At 42.8% G+C, this 16,909-nt stretch overlaps 1 protein-coding gene across 1 annotated transcript in view; it reads left to right on the top strand.

The window, feature by feature from the left end:
• The window catches only part of Thumpd2 (THUMP domain containing 2), a 37,723-nt gene that overhangs the window by 17,421 nt on the left and 3,393 nt on the right, over window positions 1-16,909 (top strand). The window contains 4 exon segments of the mRNA XM_055618866.1: window positions 1,589-1,676; window positions 7,764-7,835; window positions 8,253-8,367; window positions 13,404-13,512. Coding sequence (XP_055474841.1) covers window positions 1,589-1,676; window positions 7,764-7,835; window positions 8,253-8,367; window positions 13,404-13,512 — 384 coding nt within the window.

The raw sequence follows: 16,909 nt of genomic DNA, 5'->3' as shown, positions 1-16,909 counted from the left end.
CTCTGCTTCCCCCTAAGTTCTTCTGTGCTGGTTTTAATGGATCCATTTGTTGGAGTCATAGCAGATCGTGATGCCTCAATTTAAGCAAAATAAGAACACATTGACACTTGACAGATATCGTCAAATTTTTTAGAGTTCCTATATAAATCCCTGCTACTTGGAAGAGGACTGTAAACTTCTCAACTGAAGACCATTTTCCATTGTGGGGTCTCCTCATTGGTACCTATAGGGTAAATCGATATGTTTTATAGCAAGTATTTGCGAAGCTAACTTTGTAGGAGCAAAATCCATTGATCAAAATATTTTGTGGTCTGTCTACTGCCAGTTTACAACCTGGAATTCAAAGTTTTTAATGTGGTACTGTTTATAATATGGACTATTATTTCCTGGAAAAGCTTCAAATAAAAGGCCAGTTCACATGATTTTACCAAGCAGAACCACCTGTTATAACAAGAAGAACTTTCTCCCTCGAAAGTAGTGCATCATCTGGTTGGAAGAATTTAAGAGGCATGTGGTGGCTACAAACAAACAATACTTTAAAGTCAGACAGGTGAGAAATAAAATGTTAAAAAAATCAGCACCTGGATTACATTGAAAGTTTTTAGAAGAGTGCAGAGACTGCTGTGGCTTTTTGTGACAAGCCTCTTCCTGGTTCTAAAATTAACCTACCCTAAAACACACCAGCACAAATTCTTGAAATCATAACTTGTTTATCTTATCCCCAGATTATAGCTACAAAATGATACCTCTTGCTTGTTGCATTAGAAACGCAGAAATGGAGGTTGGGGAGGCAGCTCAGTCTGTAAGATGCTTGTGAGACCCTCATGAGGACCTGACTTCATCCTCAGAACCCTAGGAGGTGTCCGTTTGTCACCCCAGCACTGGAGAGGTAGGGACAGGCAGGTCGCTGCAGGGGTTCAGCAATCCACAGCTAATCAGTAAGCCTTAGGTCCCAGAGAGAAACAAGGTGGGCAGCTTCTGAGGAGCAATGCCCAAGGCTGACCTCTGACCTATATCCACACAGAATAGTAGAAATGATATGATAGTTGACAGTATTTTAACTACTTGGAAGTCTTTCAAGTGTAGAAACCTGGTAGCTAGGATGAGGGATGGGTGTAGGGTGGCCTGACATAGAGACTCATTTATATGCTCCTGCCTCCTTCTGTCCTCCAAGACCTCCAAGAAAGCTGCAGATCAGCAAAAACCAAGCTTATAGAAGAGGCTGTGAATTCCCCATATTGCATCCAGATCACAAAGCCCTGGACAGCGGCTCTGTGTAGAAAGACACGGAAGTGCTAAATAAGAGGTTTCCTTCATGTGCTATTAGGGTTCTGTAACTTGAACATATAGTTTAATTTCAGTTTTCTTTAAAAAAAAAAAAAATGTTATTTTTAAATACCACCTGGTTGGTTAAACAGAGGGTCCAGTGTAGAGGGTATTTAATAATGAGGTTAAAACATCCTATAGTTCAGAAAACATATCTGATTGATGCGTTAAAGTACTCATGGAAAGACAAAATAATCATCTTTCGTATCCCGTTCTTTTGTACATGGTAATGTTTGATACCCATCTGATCTCTTTCTTGCAGAGTTCCTTTAGCCAGCAGAACTTACATCCAGACAGCTGGGCTGCGGTCGACCATAGCGTGGGCCATGGCATCTATTGCGGAAATTAAGGTCAGGGAGATGCCTGCATCCCTCTCAACACCAGCAAGGTCCTGCGTGTTAACTCACACGTGCCCTGCTTCTGACTTGGGGTTTTGTTGTGGTTGTTTCGTCCTCCCCTTTGCTTTTTGTTTTTTGCAGCTGCCATTTGATTTAAAAGCTGTTACAGTTTAAATTTTTTCTTGTTTCTTGCGTTTTGCTTTTATGCATTGAACTTCTATAAGCATTTTGACTGGAAAAGCTGAGGCCAACATGGGATGCATTTTATTATTTCTAATCTTATGAGTCATGATCCCAAAATTTGGCCTGTAGAGTCTACCTACATCTTTAAAAAAAAAAAAAAAATGTTGATTTTCTCTATATCCAAGCTCTTCATCAGTCTGTAAATGCTCCACTGACAATAAGAAAATTGCATTTTCTTATTAAGAAATGTTCTGGGTGATCTCTACTTTCTGTGTTGATGTCTAAAAGCTATTCTAAAACGACCCTGTGTTAGTGTTTGCATCAAGTTTTGGATTTTCTTGATAACACGTTTCTCCTTCTATGTGATTCATTGAGAATTTTTTTTCCTTTTGGTGTGAAGGCACTCTCTATCTGAGTTAGCCAGCTCAGCTCATGTCTTATTGATCATTTCACGCCTTGCTTTTTATTTTTAGGTTCTTTTGTTTTGCCTTCTGTTTCTCTCAGACAGTCCTGAGCACCCTTTGGAGCCGAGGCTGGTCTTGAACTTGTGGCTGTGCATCTGTGTGAGCCGTCCTGTTTTCAGTTTAACACCACACACAACTTCACAACTAGTTTTTATGTTTTCTGTCCCTGTCTCTTTCATCAAAAACATCCAGGAAAAGGCATGGCAGATCCGCTTCCTATCTTCCTCTTCCACTTCCTGTCTTCTCTTTCTGCCTATTGTGTTTTCTTAACTATTTACCTATGCACCGCCCCTGGTATGACCAGTTTCCCTGCTAATGGCTTGGTGTCCTCCCCGAGGCCAGGGATTTTACTTACCGAATGTTCCCTTAAGTTGTTTTGCTCAATCTGACTGATGGCTTTTGTCACTGCTTTTCCCAGCTGCCCCTTCCCGGTCATGAGGAGTGCTTTCTTCCCTTCCCTGTAATGAGGCCTTTGCAACCATCCTGTTCTTCCTCTCCCAGCCCCCAGCTGCTAGGCTGAAGTACATTACTTCCTCTTTATCACAGATTCCTTCAAAGTTGACCTGCTGTTTGAGAATTTTAGTTGGCTCTTTCCTGGCTGTCCTGCCCACCCTGTTACAGCACACTCTCAAAACATATTTAGATAAGGCTGCAAAGATCCCTCCAAGATGGTTGCTGCTTACCTTGTTCTCGTGCCCTTTCCCACCTCACACACAGGCGATGGCTTGGTTAAAGTCTTTTCCTAGCCATCCCCTCGCCTGTGTATTTGACTGTCCCATCCTCTGATATCCCCCTTTCTTCTTGGGGTATCAATCTTGGCTGACAGAGGTTCCTGATTTGAGTTCTCCCCTTTTGGGCTCCTGATGCTCTTCCTGCCTTCTACCTTCTGGTGCTGCCAATGAACGGGCCACACACTGTGGGGTTTATTGGTTCTTTCCAATGCTGGGCTTCTAAGAGTTCTGACCTCAATCCTAAAACTCAGGAATATTGCCAGAGTGTGATGTTTTGTTGTGTGTGTGTCAAATGTATTTCCATTCAAGCCCAGAGTTCCCTAAGTCCACCTGCCTATTCAGTTCTCTCTAGCACATTCTGCCTAAGGACTTTTAGGGATGATAAGTAACAACCCTGCCTCAGTTTCTTGTTTACAAGATGAAAATAGTATGTCATAGATAGAGTAGCCGTTAGGGTCAGAGCCTGGGCCTTAGCAGCTCTGATGGGCCAGGCTTAGCCACCTGTCAATAGGCCAGTTACAAACAGTGCTGAAGAAATGGTTCAGTGGCTGGCCTTCCAGAGGACCAGGATTCCATTCCCAGGACCCACGTGATGAATCACAAACACCTGTACCTCCAGTTTCAGAGAGATTAGTTCCAGGCAACCATCTCTTTTGGCTTCCTCGGGCACCAGACAACACACACAGTGCACAGATATACATGCAGACAAAACATTCATATGTATAAAATGAAATGTTTTTTTTTAATTTAAAAAAATTAGCAAGTAATCATGAATAGTAAAAAAAGAATTCACTAGGGCCACCTTAGGAAAGAAACCTAACAAAAAGGTCCAGTGACCCACCCACCTACAAGTCCATCCCTAATATCCACGTCCTGACAGGATTTAGGTTTAAATAAAGGTCCAGCTTGCATAACTAACTGTTCCTGGTCAAGGTGTTGTCCTGCCCATCATCTGTTATCATCACCTCTGCCCCAGTCTTTCTCCGACAGTGGTCTGACTGTTGTGAGAACTGTGAAATCTTTCAGAAACAAGTTCCTCCTTTGGCTTTTCTTTCTCTCAGCAGAAGTTCCCAAGAGAAGTGTCTTGGGGTCCATTTTCTCCATGATGAGAAGAGAGATCCTCCTTAGAATATCTTCCTTCCTGCTGTGATGGTTACAGTGGATTCAGATCAGGACTAGATGAATCAGTATTAATAAAGCAATTAAACTAGTGGCTATCAAAGGATGAGTTGTTATGACATATGAAATTGTTACTGTTTAATAACAATTACTATCTACTGCTCTTCCTAGCTAAACACTCTTTCTTCCATTATTCAATATCATTGCGCCAGCTGTCTCATGAATTAACTTTAAATTCTTTGTTTTTGACCTCTGAAATTCCTGGTAGAGCATGTTAATTTGCTGGCTCCATCCTCCAACTCATTCTTTCTTTCTCATGTGGTTTCATCTATTCATGTTTTACTTCTCCATTTGAACTGTTCTTCTAAATTTCAAAAATAACAGAGACATGATCTCCCTTATTTCATTTGTTGATTTTCTACCTTAAAAGACATGATTTTTTGTTGTCAACAACTCTGCACATTAGGGCAGATAGAATGTATTGCTCCCTTTAGATGCGCCAGTTTTGGTTTGGTTTGGTTTGGTTTGGTTTGGTTTGGTTTGGTTTGGTTTGGTTTGGTTTGGTTTTGGGGTTTGGAGGAGGGGTGTTTTGGGGTTTGGTTGTTTGATTGGTTGGTTGGTTGGTTGGTTGGTTTGATTTTTTTGGTTACTTGGTTTTGTTTTGTTTTTCTCACTAAGGCCAAGGTGTGTTACCAGTGGATATTTGAATGCCCCGAATAAATGGTAAAAGGCAAACAGATCTCTGTATCAACAGTGCACAGACTCTGTCAGCCCTGAGATGTCTGAGGGAAAGGCAGCTGTCCTCTACTCTCCTTCCAGGCTGCTAGCTCTCTGAAGAGAAGATCCCACCTGGCGCCACTGCTGTTCTTGTCACTAAGCCTAGGCAACGTGGCCCCCTACCGGCTCCATCTTGGGGGGTCTCAGTGGGAACAGGTTTCTCTGAGCACTAGAGCCCTGAAGTCTGAGCATCAGCTGGACTAGGGATCTGGCCCCCATGCTAGTCTTTAAACAGTTATCCCAATTTATTTTGGTATAAGACTAGAGATATGATTCCGATCAGTTCTTTCCTACACACTCAGCAATTCCAAGTTTGCATTTAGGTGTAAGTTTTTGTTACCACAGACAAATCTGAACTTTTACATTTGTCTTGATATAGATATATGTTTGGTACCAGGATGCAGGCTTTCTTGCCTGAAGGATATTTCACTTCTTTCCTTCAGGTACCATCTGGTTCTGACACCTGGCTGTGCCCTGAGGACCCTGCTTCCTCTGTAGACAGGTCCAGTGCTGGATGTTTTTCTCCCATATCCAAGTACTACTCAACCTGAAGTGGGGTAGGTTCTGCTTGCTCCTCACTGGTCATTGGTCCCTTCCTTCTGCCCTTGAAGCATGTGTAGTTAGATTATGCCAGTCAAGTACAGACCTCTCTCCCTGTCACACTTGTTACAGTATAAGCCTTTAGTCCTGTCTGGTTCTTAATGCTCTCATAGCCAGGCGAGAGCCTGCTCTTGGTTTCTCAGCTCCTCTCCCTCTCATGATCTGCCCTAGTCCCATTCCAGACCATGTCAAATCCAGAAGAGTATGACTTCTGAATGTCTCCATTTGAAGAATCCTGTTCTTCCCCAAGTGTGGAAATGTGCATCTATAGTCTCAGCTACTTGGGAAGTTGAGGCAGGAGCATCACAAGAGTTAGGGAGTTTGAGACAGCCTCAGTAACATTGCAAGGCCCTGTCTCTCAAAAAGGAAGAACTCTGCTCTCATACAATAGTTTTATCTACATGGGAAACTGAGGCAAGAGCATCATAAAAGCCCAGGAGTTTGAAGACATCCTTGGTAACATTGCAAGGCTTTGTCTCTTAAGAAAAGGATTCTGCTCTCTTACAATAGTTGATTTTGGTTCTATACTTTCAGTTCTCTCCCTTCTTGTTTGACTTGAATACTAGACGCAGAACTATCAGCTTGCAGTACTCTGCATCCACATAGCTTTTATTGCCTTTTGTCCTGCAGTGCTGAATTCTCTGCTCTACCCCAGAACTGGGGACTGGAGTCAGCTTCCTCCTTCATACTTTAGGACTTTTTCCCTCTAAAGGGCCATTGCCATCACCCTATCCACTATTATCCACTATTCTAATATCTTGAAACTTGAAAAAAAAAAAAAAAAAAAAGACCAAAATGAAATAAAATAAAATCCTCTAGTAAGTCCAAGGTCCCTTTCTCTACTTCCTAAAACAAACAAACAAACAAACAAACAAAACTGTTGGAAAAAGCTGACATGCTGCCTCTGGTTCCTTCCCATCCTCTCCTTACCTGCTTCCTTCATGAAGACCTCGATGAACCTGCCCACTGTCCTTTTCACACTTGATGCTGTGGCACTTTCCCTGAAACCCATTTCTCTGCTGCTTAGGAACCACTCTGTTTCTCCTCCTGAAACAGACACTCCAGCAAGCATGACTCAGCCTGTCTGCCCGACATCTGCATTTAGGGCACTAACGTTGCTTCCCGAATGATTGCCCAGTTCTCATGCTTTAAGTACGACGTCTCAGCTGACTCACATTGACTGTTCCCAATTTATATCTTTAGCCTGAACGTTGAGCTCTAGATTCATCCACTCCTCTGCTCCAAGAGGGCTAAGAGGTATTGCAAATGAGTGTGTCAAAATATTTTCCTGATTCCCTCCACAACTCTGCCTCCACCAGTAACAGACAGCTCTTCTGCTGGTCAGGCAAAAATTTACTCATTCCAGCCTAGTGACTTTCTTTAATAGTCCGCACCCGAACTTTCCTTTGGCTCCACCTTCTGAAACATAACCAGAGTCCAACTACTTCTTCCAGTATCGCTCTTAATCTCTCTTAGCTGGACTCCATCATGAGCCTGTGTGGTTCATGCTTCAGAGCAGCCATGGTGATCCCCGCCATCTGCAATGACATGTGACTTCTGTGATCACACCCTGTTGTCCTTGGGCCATAGAACCAGAATCCTTAGGGTACTGCCAAGATCTAAAAGGATGTTTTGCCCAAAATGGGACTAATTAGGTTTTCTCTCTGAATTTTTATTTTCCTTCAAACACAAATAGTATCAAATTGTCCTGACTCCTTGAGGCTGTGTGTACCAAGGGACTGACATGGCTTAACCAGCCTGATGGTGTAGGAATTCATGAATGACATCCCGATGATACCATTCAGAGCAGTGCACAACTTGTCCTGACTTCCCTCTGTCGGCTGTGGTGAGGGTGACTCTTCATTAGCCTGGCTTCCAGAAAGAATAAAGTCCCAGGTGCCCTGCTTTGGGCGGGCCAGGCATGAAGTGTGGGCTGCATATTGTGGGAGACCTCTGAGGTCGGTCCGGCCTCATACAGGCGTGGCGTCCCCTGCTGCCTCTCCACTGTTTCCATTGCCTTGGCCCCCACTGTTCCTTGAGCACCCTGGGCTTCCTCCTGCCTCGAACCCTGGCAAATACAGTCTTGTCTTGGGACTTGAGCTGTCTGAGGTTCTCCTGGAATATAAGAAGGAATCTTGACTCCTGAAATGATTTCCCAGGTTTTGGCTTTTTTTATAGTAAATGTATTACAGCAGACTTAGTAATCAGTTTCTATTTCTGTGTAGGCTGGAGCGCTGGTTCTAGATCCAATGTGTGGCCTTGGGACCATACTTGTGGAAGCTGCTGAAGAGTGGCCAGTAAGTTGCAAAGTTTGGTCTAAATCAAGTTATGTATTTATTTTAATAATTACAGTCACCAACTTTTTATAAGTAGATAGTCTAGTTTTGGATTATTGTTTACGATAATTATAATAGAGTTTGAAGAGTTGATTAAATTTCTATATTATTTCTTTAATTGCTATGAAGAATTTAAGAAAATATGATAAGATTATGATAATTATTCATACCTATCGTATACTAATATCCAGAGTCTTTAAGTATCTCTAATGGCAAAATATTAACAGACCTTAAAATTTACTATTGTGTATTTTGGGTGAATAAAGCTTTAAATTCATTTTAACTTAAAATGAGAATCTAATACAAGTCGATTTTATTAAATACTGAATATCTAATGGATTTGGTTTTTTACATAAAATTTGGCTTTCCTTCCCATAGGATGTCTACTACATGGGTGCTGACGTCAGCGACTCGCAGTTACTTGGAGCATGTGACAATCTGAAGACTGCAGGCCTCGCAGACAGGATTGAGTTACTCAAGGTCTCTGTTACAGGTAAGGTGGTAAACACAGAAGGAGTCAGTGTGTGCGTGTGCGCGCGCACGCGCGTGCACATGGATTGGGTTGCTTGTGTCTGTGGAATGTCTGTGGGGCTAACGTGCGCTTCGCTTCCACTACTGTAGTTGTTGGATGTTTTTCAAGATATTCCTGCTTGGGAAGTGATGTTTATGTAGCTTCCATAGCACTTAAGCTGGGACCCACCTTCTGACAATGTGTTACAACTGAATCATTGTCATCTCATGACCTAGGATGGAATGATTACAACTGTAACATAAAGAGAATATTAGATGGAGAAGAAATTACCCGAAATTTTCTTCATCGGAACTGCAGCAGATGCTCTGAATTAGCAAATCTTTTGCTTCAGATTGGGCATAAAGAAGTGAATTAAGTCACCCATCCTTGGGTACTAAACCAATACTTTCAAGAACCCAGGGAGGTCTGGGGCGAGCCAGGATGAACGTAACCATCACCCCCTCCTGATAGGCAACCAGCAGTGGCCGATGGGAGTGGGAGTCAAGCACACAGAGTCCCTCATAGCCCCCTAACTGCTGTGGCCTAGGGCTGCCTTAGCAGAGCTTCACTGGGCTCCTTGTCTCTAGGCATCACACTCTGCTCTGTAAAAAGCAGCTTATCTAATCCTGCTGCGGAAGCTGTATTAGATTTTTGGCCATGAGTCAATATTGAACCTATAATCCAAAAGAACAGAGTGTGTTTAAAGTTTCTCTTCGAGAGAGAGAGAGAGAGAAAAGCAAGAATGAGAACCACAGGAGAAAAAAATGTTAGTTTTGAATAGCAGTGGTTCTCAACCTGTGGGTCACACCCCTTTGAGATCAAATAACCCTTTCACAGAGGTTGCATAACAAATATCCTGCATACCTGATATTTACACTACAGTTCATAACAGTAGCAGAACTACTGTTATAGAGTCATAAAAAATTATTTTACAGTTAGGGGTCACCACAACATGAAAAACCATACTAATGGGTCTCAGCCTTCAGAAGGTTGAGAGCCACTGCTGCAGAACCTATAGCAGCCTCAGAGAAAGACTTATCTGATTGCACGCTCATGGTCAGTCTCAAGACACAGATTTCCAGAGTAAACTGAGAGGGGACCAAATCAACTTCTTGTGAGTTGATTCTGTAAGGATGCTCCTCCTGAGACCTTTAAGAGAAAGCACTTCCTAAGTTGTCTCAGATCTGGGTTTTCCCTTTGTTTGCTTTTATCATGGCACCCTGCAGACCTGATTCATTTTGGAGATTTTTTCTGTGAAGTTTCACTTTAAAAAACAAGCAAAGGTACCTCTGCTATTCTTAAGTAGAGTGAAACCGTAATCTCATTTCCTTTCTTGTATGATGTTTATTGCACATGAGCACCACTTGTCATGGGATGGCATGACCATGTGAGGTCAAAGGACAACTTATAGGAGTCAGTTGTTTTCTTCTGCAGTGGGGGTGCCCAGGGAGTCAACTGTGGCCGTCAGCAAATGCCTTTACCCACAGATCCATCTTACTGACCCCACTTTATTGTATTTTAATGGCTTTGTGACATGTGCTTCTTGCTAGCATTACTTTGTGTTGTAACCCCCGGCTAGTATAATTAAAGATGATCATTTTACATGAAGACATTCTACAATTCGTTCCTGAGTTTTAATCATTGTAAAAACATTGAATAGAATGAGTGTTGTGCTGCTAATTATCCGGGAAGGAGGTCCTCATACTGACTGAACATTTTCATCTGTTGTTGTATATACATTCTTAAGGTATGGTAGAAGCTGTACGTACAGATTTGAGCAAAAGAGATACATTTGTGATGTAATTAAAATTAACTAAGAAAAGGGAATGTTTATGTTGTTTCCAGTAAGACATTCAACAGCTGGTCACTCATCACTTCCATCAGCAGACTTCATTATAACAAAATTATTTTGTCACTAGTGTGTCATTATTTGCCACCCTTGTTCAGGAGTGTCAGGAACTATTTCTAAGGCCATGGCAATTCATTTTCCTTCATGTTGGTATGTTTTCCTCTACCACTTGTCTGCTGTCCTGCTGGCCTGGCTGTTGTTGCCCGTTGGGGAGTTAGCAGCAAATGTAGAGTGCAGTAGGCTAGGTGTACATGAAGTATATACAGGAAGTAGATGAGAACTCACCCCAAAAGTGGCCGCATGCTGTCATTCATTGTTTGGTAGCATCTCTATTTCGTAATGAGCTCTTCTACCAGTAAGTTTATTAGAGTGTGTCTTTAATGGAAAGGTAAGTGCCACATCTACATTTCTCTAGAGAGGCAATGATGAACAGATGACTTGAAATGAGTCTGTTGACATTTACTGTCCACTGTGAAGGCAAAGCAGCACCACTGGCCGAATGAAACAAGTCTGCTTAAAGAATCACTTACCATTTACTTCAAAGCTTAGAAGCTATTTTAGTGAGATTTGTGGCTCAAAGCCAGATGTTTGTCACATGCGGCTGAAGAAAATGCATTTAACATCACTGTGTGAAGCATGGCTTGTCATCAACATGGAGTGACTAATGTTCTAAATTAATGTTATTCACTATTCAACTGCAAGTGTCCTTATGCTTGTGAATGTTTTTGGTGATTTGTTATTAAAAATAAAATTAGCAACAGGAAACTTTTAATAATCTGAAACATGGACAGATTATTGATCTTAATAATGCACAAGATGAATTCTTTGTATATACTTTGGATGTCTTGTGGCAAGAATCTTCTGGTGGCTTTCTTCGTTTTAATCGGACATGAGTATATTCTAGAGTAGAATGGAACGAAACTGCACTCCTAATTTCGTTGAATCTACACTTAGTAAAATAAAAATAATAGAAATAACTTGTTTGAATTTTTGTGTTTGCTGAAGTTGCTGAGTAGAAAGTCTATGAAGGGCTACAATAGTCCCGTTTTCCATGTGAACTAGAATTAAGAGTGACCTCCAATTAGCAGAATTTGCTCTGAGATCTAGTGTTACTAGAACAGCTCTAGATAAAATATAATGTAGTCCAAAAAGGTTTTTTTTAACATGAAGCTTACAGGAAGTTTTATGAAAAACAGCTTTAAACCAGGGCTAACACAGGATCAGAAACAAATGTGTCCATAAAGCTGATTGGTAGATGAGTGTACACTACAATTACTGTAGTGTGAAGATTTTTAAAGTTTGGTTAAAACCTTAATTTACACAAATATGGTATCCCAACTCAGCTGCCAAACTGAATTTTCCATGTTTAAGACCACTTTTGGGGGCTGGAGCTCTTCCCACGGACTGACAGCACTGGCTGCTCTTCCCACATTTGAGTCCTAGTACCCACGTAGCAGCTCACACCTACCTATCTGGGACTCTAGTCTCAGAATTTGACACCTACTTCTGGCCTCGAAAAGCACTATATGCATGTGGTGCACATGAAAACACACCAGCTGCTGGGTGGTGGTGGTGCAGGAGTCAGAGGCAGGCGGGTTTCTAAGTTCAAAGCCAGCCTGGTCTTACGGTGTGAGTTACAGGACAGCCAGGGCTACTCAAAGAAACCCTGTCTCAAGGAATCAATCCGTAAATAAGTAATAAAAACACGCAGGCAAACGACTCACACACATCGAAAATAAAATGAAAACAGTAAGCAAAGACTGTGAACTTCTGGATCGTGGTAGCTTGCAGATTAAAAATTTGTTGACATTATTTGTACCTCCCTGTAGTTAACTGAATGAACAAAAGAAGAATAAGTGGAGAAGCCCCACAGCAGCTGATCCAGGGAATATGATGGGCTAGTGAAGTAACCATCGCTTTTGGCCACAGTGGAAAGAGACGAGTGCTGACAGTTTCCAGTGTAGTAGTGTCTATTTCCGAGGACTTGGGGTCCTTTTTCAGGATTCCTAAAGCAGCCTGTGACAAAAAAAGATGTCCATCCCCAGCAGCATTTCAGCACAGACATTTTCAGAAATAAAATGTTGAGGGAACATTTCACTAATAAGCCTTTTGAGGCCTGTTGGGGTGGGGAGGCGCTTAATAAAATGCAAACATGGAAGAGCTGACTCAGCCAAGGAACAGAGAGTCAAGGCAAGGTGGTTGTGATGAGGTCTGGGTCCATACACATAGAGAACTAACTGTAAACAACTAAGAGAATGGCTGATTCTGGCAGAACCAAAGTGTTGCAGACCGGGACACAGGAGGAATGACTCGCAGCAGAAAGTACAAGGGAAAATAGAAGGAGAGCAGCAGCTTCTACAGAGCCTTCCCCAACCAACCCTTCATGTGCACATGAATACATACCCAGAGGCCATAAAACTTGCAAGAAAGAATCTTAGCGCCATGGTCCTATAGTTTAAGTAATTTTTTTATCCATTTTTCTGCTGAAAAAGGGAAAATCCGATAGTCAGTTATTTTACTCAAAAGACCTACAGTTTTAAAACTAAACTTTTCACATTCTCGAATCATTCTTCAGAGATGTAAAACAGAATTGTTGACTTGTTTGCTTTCTGCTGTTCTATCCTCAAGCCTGGTCCTTAGTTACAGATGATCTGTCCGCAGGCAGCTCAGAGCACTTAATAATTTATAGGGTTTTACTGTGTGCTTCATCTCAGCAGTCAGGCGTTGAGGTCTCGGGGTCTGCATCAAATCCCCGGGCACAGCCTGTTTGCAGACGCCCCTAGATGAACTGTGTGCACAGTCAGTGGCGCTTCCTGTTGCTGTGGGGCTGGTAGAATTGCTGCTGGAGGAGGGGGAGGACAAGAGCCTGTCTGCAAGGAGTGGCTGCCAAGGCCTTTGAAGACCTTTGCCAACATGAAAAGAAATCTTACAGAGATTCTGGTCCTCTGCATTTCCTCCTGACTGTGGCCCAGCCGGGGAGGATTACACAGTAATGCTATTGGCTTTTATCTTGGACCTCCAAAACATTCCGAATCTTGTCTCCTCAGAGAAACAATATTGAAACTCTAAATTTGGTTAGACATCTTTTGGAAATCCTTGTAGGTTGCGTCTGGTTGAGGTGGTATGTCTGACCTTGCCGTAATAGGAGTCTCTGCTTTCTGCGTTCCAGAGTTACCGCTCCCGTCACAAAGTGTCGATGTTATTATTTCTGACATTCCATTTGGGAAAAAATTTAAGTTAGGAAAAGACATCAAAAGCATTCTACAAGAAATGGAAAGGTAAGTCGTTGAATTTATTTCCATAATATTCTAGCTACAGGCCATTTAGTTAAAATACATCATTGCCCTTAAGTCTGTTTGCAGTGGAATAATTTCCCAAAAGTTTGACATCTAATTTTCCAACAGTTAGAAGTTTATAATTGAAATACATTTTCTGTCTCTGCTTCTATCATTAATTTTGTAAGAAAAATAATGACTTTTGTTTCAGTCACCGGGTTGGGTAATTTAGATATCTGTTTCTCATCCCCACAAAGCCCTGCATCCCTGTGTCAAACCCTTTTACAGATGAGAAACTGGGGCCCAGGAAGGTGAGCCTGTGCCTGACCAGAGAGCTGCTGAACCACAGAGCAGAATGGCAGGGGTGACCATTGCCAGCCTGAGATGAAAGTGCAGACTATTGTTCATACTCTCCACTGTTGACCTCAGGGTGTCACTTAACACAAGTTTTTTGTTTTGTTTTTGTTTTTGTTTTTAGATGTTCAATCAGTAAGGCCTAGATAAACATTTTCCAGTCATGTATGTTGATGAATGATAAACAGACAAAACTAAGGGATCAATCAGTGATAATTTACGTCAGCTGGATATTTAATGGACCAGGACATGAGTGTCAGGAGCCTGGTGTAGGAGGAATGTGTCTCCGGGGGTAAAGCTGAGCATATATTTGGGAAAGAGGAAACCCAGTGTCGAGGCTGACATTCCACCTTAAAGGAGTCAAAGCCTGGCCCTCAGCCTACACCCACCTGTTAGCCATCTCACTGCATCTTGCCAGCTGCGTGTGTCGTGTCTCTCACCTGCGGTTGCTTGTGTATGTGTTTGTGCGGCACACGTGAGAGGAGGCGGGAGTCTCTGGTGGGTGTCTCTAGCTCTCACGCCACTCCATTTTTGAGACAAATTCTCTGATCAGGGGGTTCACAGACATGGCTAGACTGTGACCAGCAAGCTCCAGAGATCTTTCTCATCACCGTCCCCCATGCTGGGACCGGGGGCACAGGCTGCCGCACTGTCCTTCTACGGGAGCGCTGGGGTTTGGCCTTAGGTCCTCGTGTCTCCCTGCCCCAGCCTGAGCACAGGTGCAGTACAGCATACCACATGTGCAGTCCCAGTGGCCTGTGCGAGGTGGGCGTAGAGAGCAACAGCTGGCTCTGAGTGCCATGTGCGTGCTCCGTGGCATGCAGCACACAAAAACAAATAATTGACGTAAATAAATGTGAAAGCCACTCCCTGCTGCTGGGTCCCTAGCTGTGCCCTGCTGGAAGCACATTTTACAGCCCTGACTTCATATTGAAGTCATGGCAGGAACATGTTTAAACTATTGCCCATTCCCCACCACTCTCTGCAGCTCTAATTTACCTGGGGCTCTAACATACCTGGGGCTGGGCCAGGGTATGTTTCTTAAAAGCTGCCACGTGACTCTGTTGTACTGCCCAGCTCGTAAGCACAGCCTGTGCACCTAACTGAGTTGCTCACTATCCATTAACCAGTTCATGGGGAGATAATAGAATGTGTGAGCGGTGGCACACATTTAAACTGGAACTTTGCAGAGAGATGACGACTTGACTGAAGATCTAGCATTTTCTATTTTAGACATGTCTGTGAGTCGTGGGAGGTAGGGTTGCAGACAGCACCTGCAGCAGGTGGTAGTTTCTCTGGAAGTGAGACAATGATGGATGAGCCTGCCTGCCCACTGTCAGTAAATTTAAACATTTACCACAGAGTCAGGAAGATGAATATTCAAGATTTCCTGCCTGGTTAAGAATGCCTCAGGTCTAGTTCAAAGTGTAGACATTTTAATACGGGGCCAGGAGGCTCTTTCTTTGCCCCAGCTTTCTTGCTACCTGCCGCCAGCTGTTACGACCTGACTTGCTTGGTTCCAGGTTCACACAACGTAGCACAGTGACTAAGGGCACAGCCATGGAAACCAGGTGATGGGATCCAGTCTTGGCTGTCACTCGCAATTCCTCAGGCATAAGCAGACTGCCTGACCTTGACATCCCTAACTTTTCTATCATGACACATGCATTCAAGTATTGTCCAGAGGATTCCGTGGATCTAAAGCTTTCAGAACAGTTCTTGGCACTAGGCGGCACGCAGCGTCTTAGCTCCTACCCAAAGTTTCTGGCATAAGTCACTTCCTGGAAAGTATGTGGGGATATATATTCACAGTTAAATACATAAGCTTTTCTCCCAATAATTCACTGGTGTTTATGGATCTAGACATCTAGAAATCAAAAGAGGAGACTTGGGTTACTAAAATTAAGGAGAAAATAAGTGCTTAGTAAACGTATTCATAATGTCTGTGTGCCATACAGAATGGGGTTCCCGAGAAGGAGTATAGATTGTGATCAGATTGTCAAAGGATGGCATGAGCTGTGCATTTAACCGTGTCGTCAGGACGGAGCACAGTCAGGAACTTGATGGAGCTTTCTTCTCAACTATTTCCAGATAAAATACATGAGCAAGATTTGAAATGCACCTTGCTCATCTTGAAGGAACAAGAAAGCTCTGTGTGTTGAAGAGGCCTGGAGTTGAAGAGAGCTTCCAGTAAGATTTGGAAGTTGTGAAAGACTTTTTTAAGGGGGCAGGGGTTTTCTGTTTGTTTGATTGGTTGCTGCTATTGTTGTTTGGCGTTTTTTTGTTTGTTTTTCAAGTCAGGGTTTCTTTGTGTATCCTTGGCTGTCCTAGACATGTCTTGTAGACCAGATTGGCCTTGAACTCACAGGGATCCTCCTGCCTCTGCCTCCCCAAGTGCTGGGATTAAAGGCATGCGCCACTGCAAGGGCTATATTTTTATACATACCAGTATTCAGAAAGTAATGAAGCAGCAAAGGTACTCAAGGACGAGTGAGTATGCTAGTCCTGAGGCAGAAGGCGGCAGCATGCGGTGTCATGGCTAAGACTTAATGTGCTCTGTGGTCAAGTAATGGAATTATCGAACCATCTAGCCCTAGTCTCCAGGATCACATGCAGAAGAAAAATATTTTCTATGGTTTGTTTACAGAGTTTTCTCTCACTTTTAATAACAAAACATTTTAAAGACATTACCATCAATATCAAGAACCAAAATACTGCTGCTATTCAGGGGAATCATTTTGAGCAACATTATAATTTCTGAATAGCCTTTTATAGGAAATTCTGTGAACATGTCCATGGAAAGAGACCTAGAAGAACACTCATCAGAGAAGTTTGGGTCATCTGCTCTCCTTTATCTTCTCCATTATTTAAAAACAGAACAATAAATAAGTCATCAAATGTTGAGTAAATATCATGCCTTGCACATGTGCTTAAAGAGGGAGATGGTTACCCACTCAGTAAATATTAGCTGTCGTCACCATTATCGAGCTGTTCTCTGCTGCTGCTGCTGCTGCTGCTGCTGCTGCTGCTGCTGCTGCTGCTGCTG

The sequence above is a fragment of the Psammomys obesus genome, unplaced genomic scaffold (assembly GCF_907164565.1).
Source record: "Psammomys obesus unplaced genomic scaffold, mPsaObe1.curated_primary_1811, whole genome shotgun sequence".
NCBI classification, from domain to species: domain Eukaryota; kingdom Metazoa; phylum Chordata; class Mammalia; order Rodentia; family Muridae; genus Psammomys; species Psammomys obesus.
Note: the sequence above shows the minus strand (reverse complement) of the source record. Positions and strands in the feature narration are given on the sequence as shown.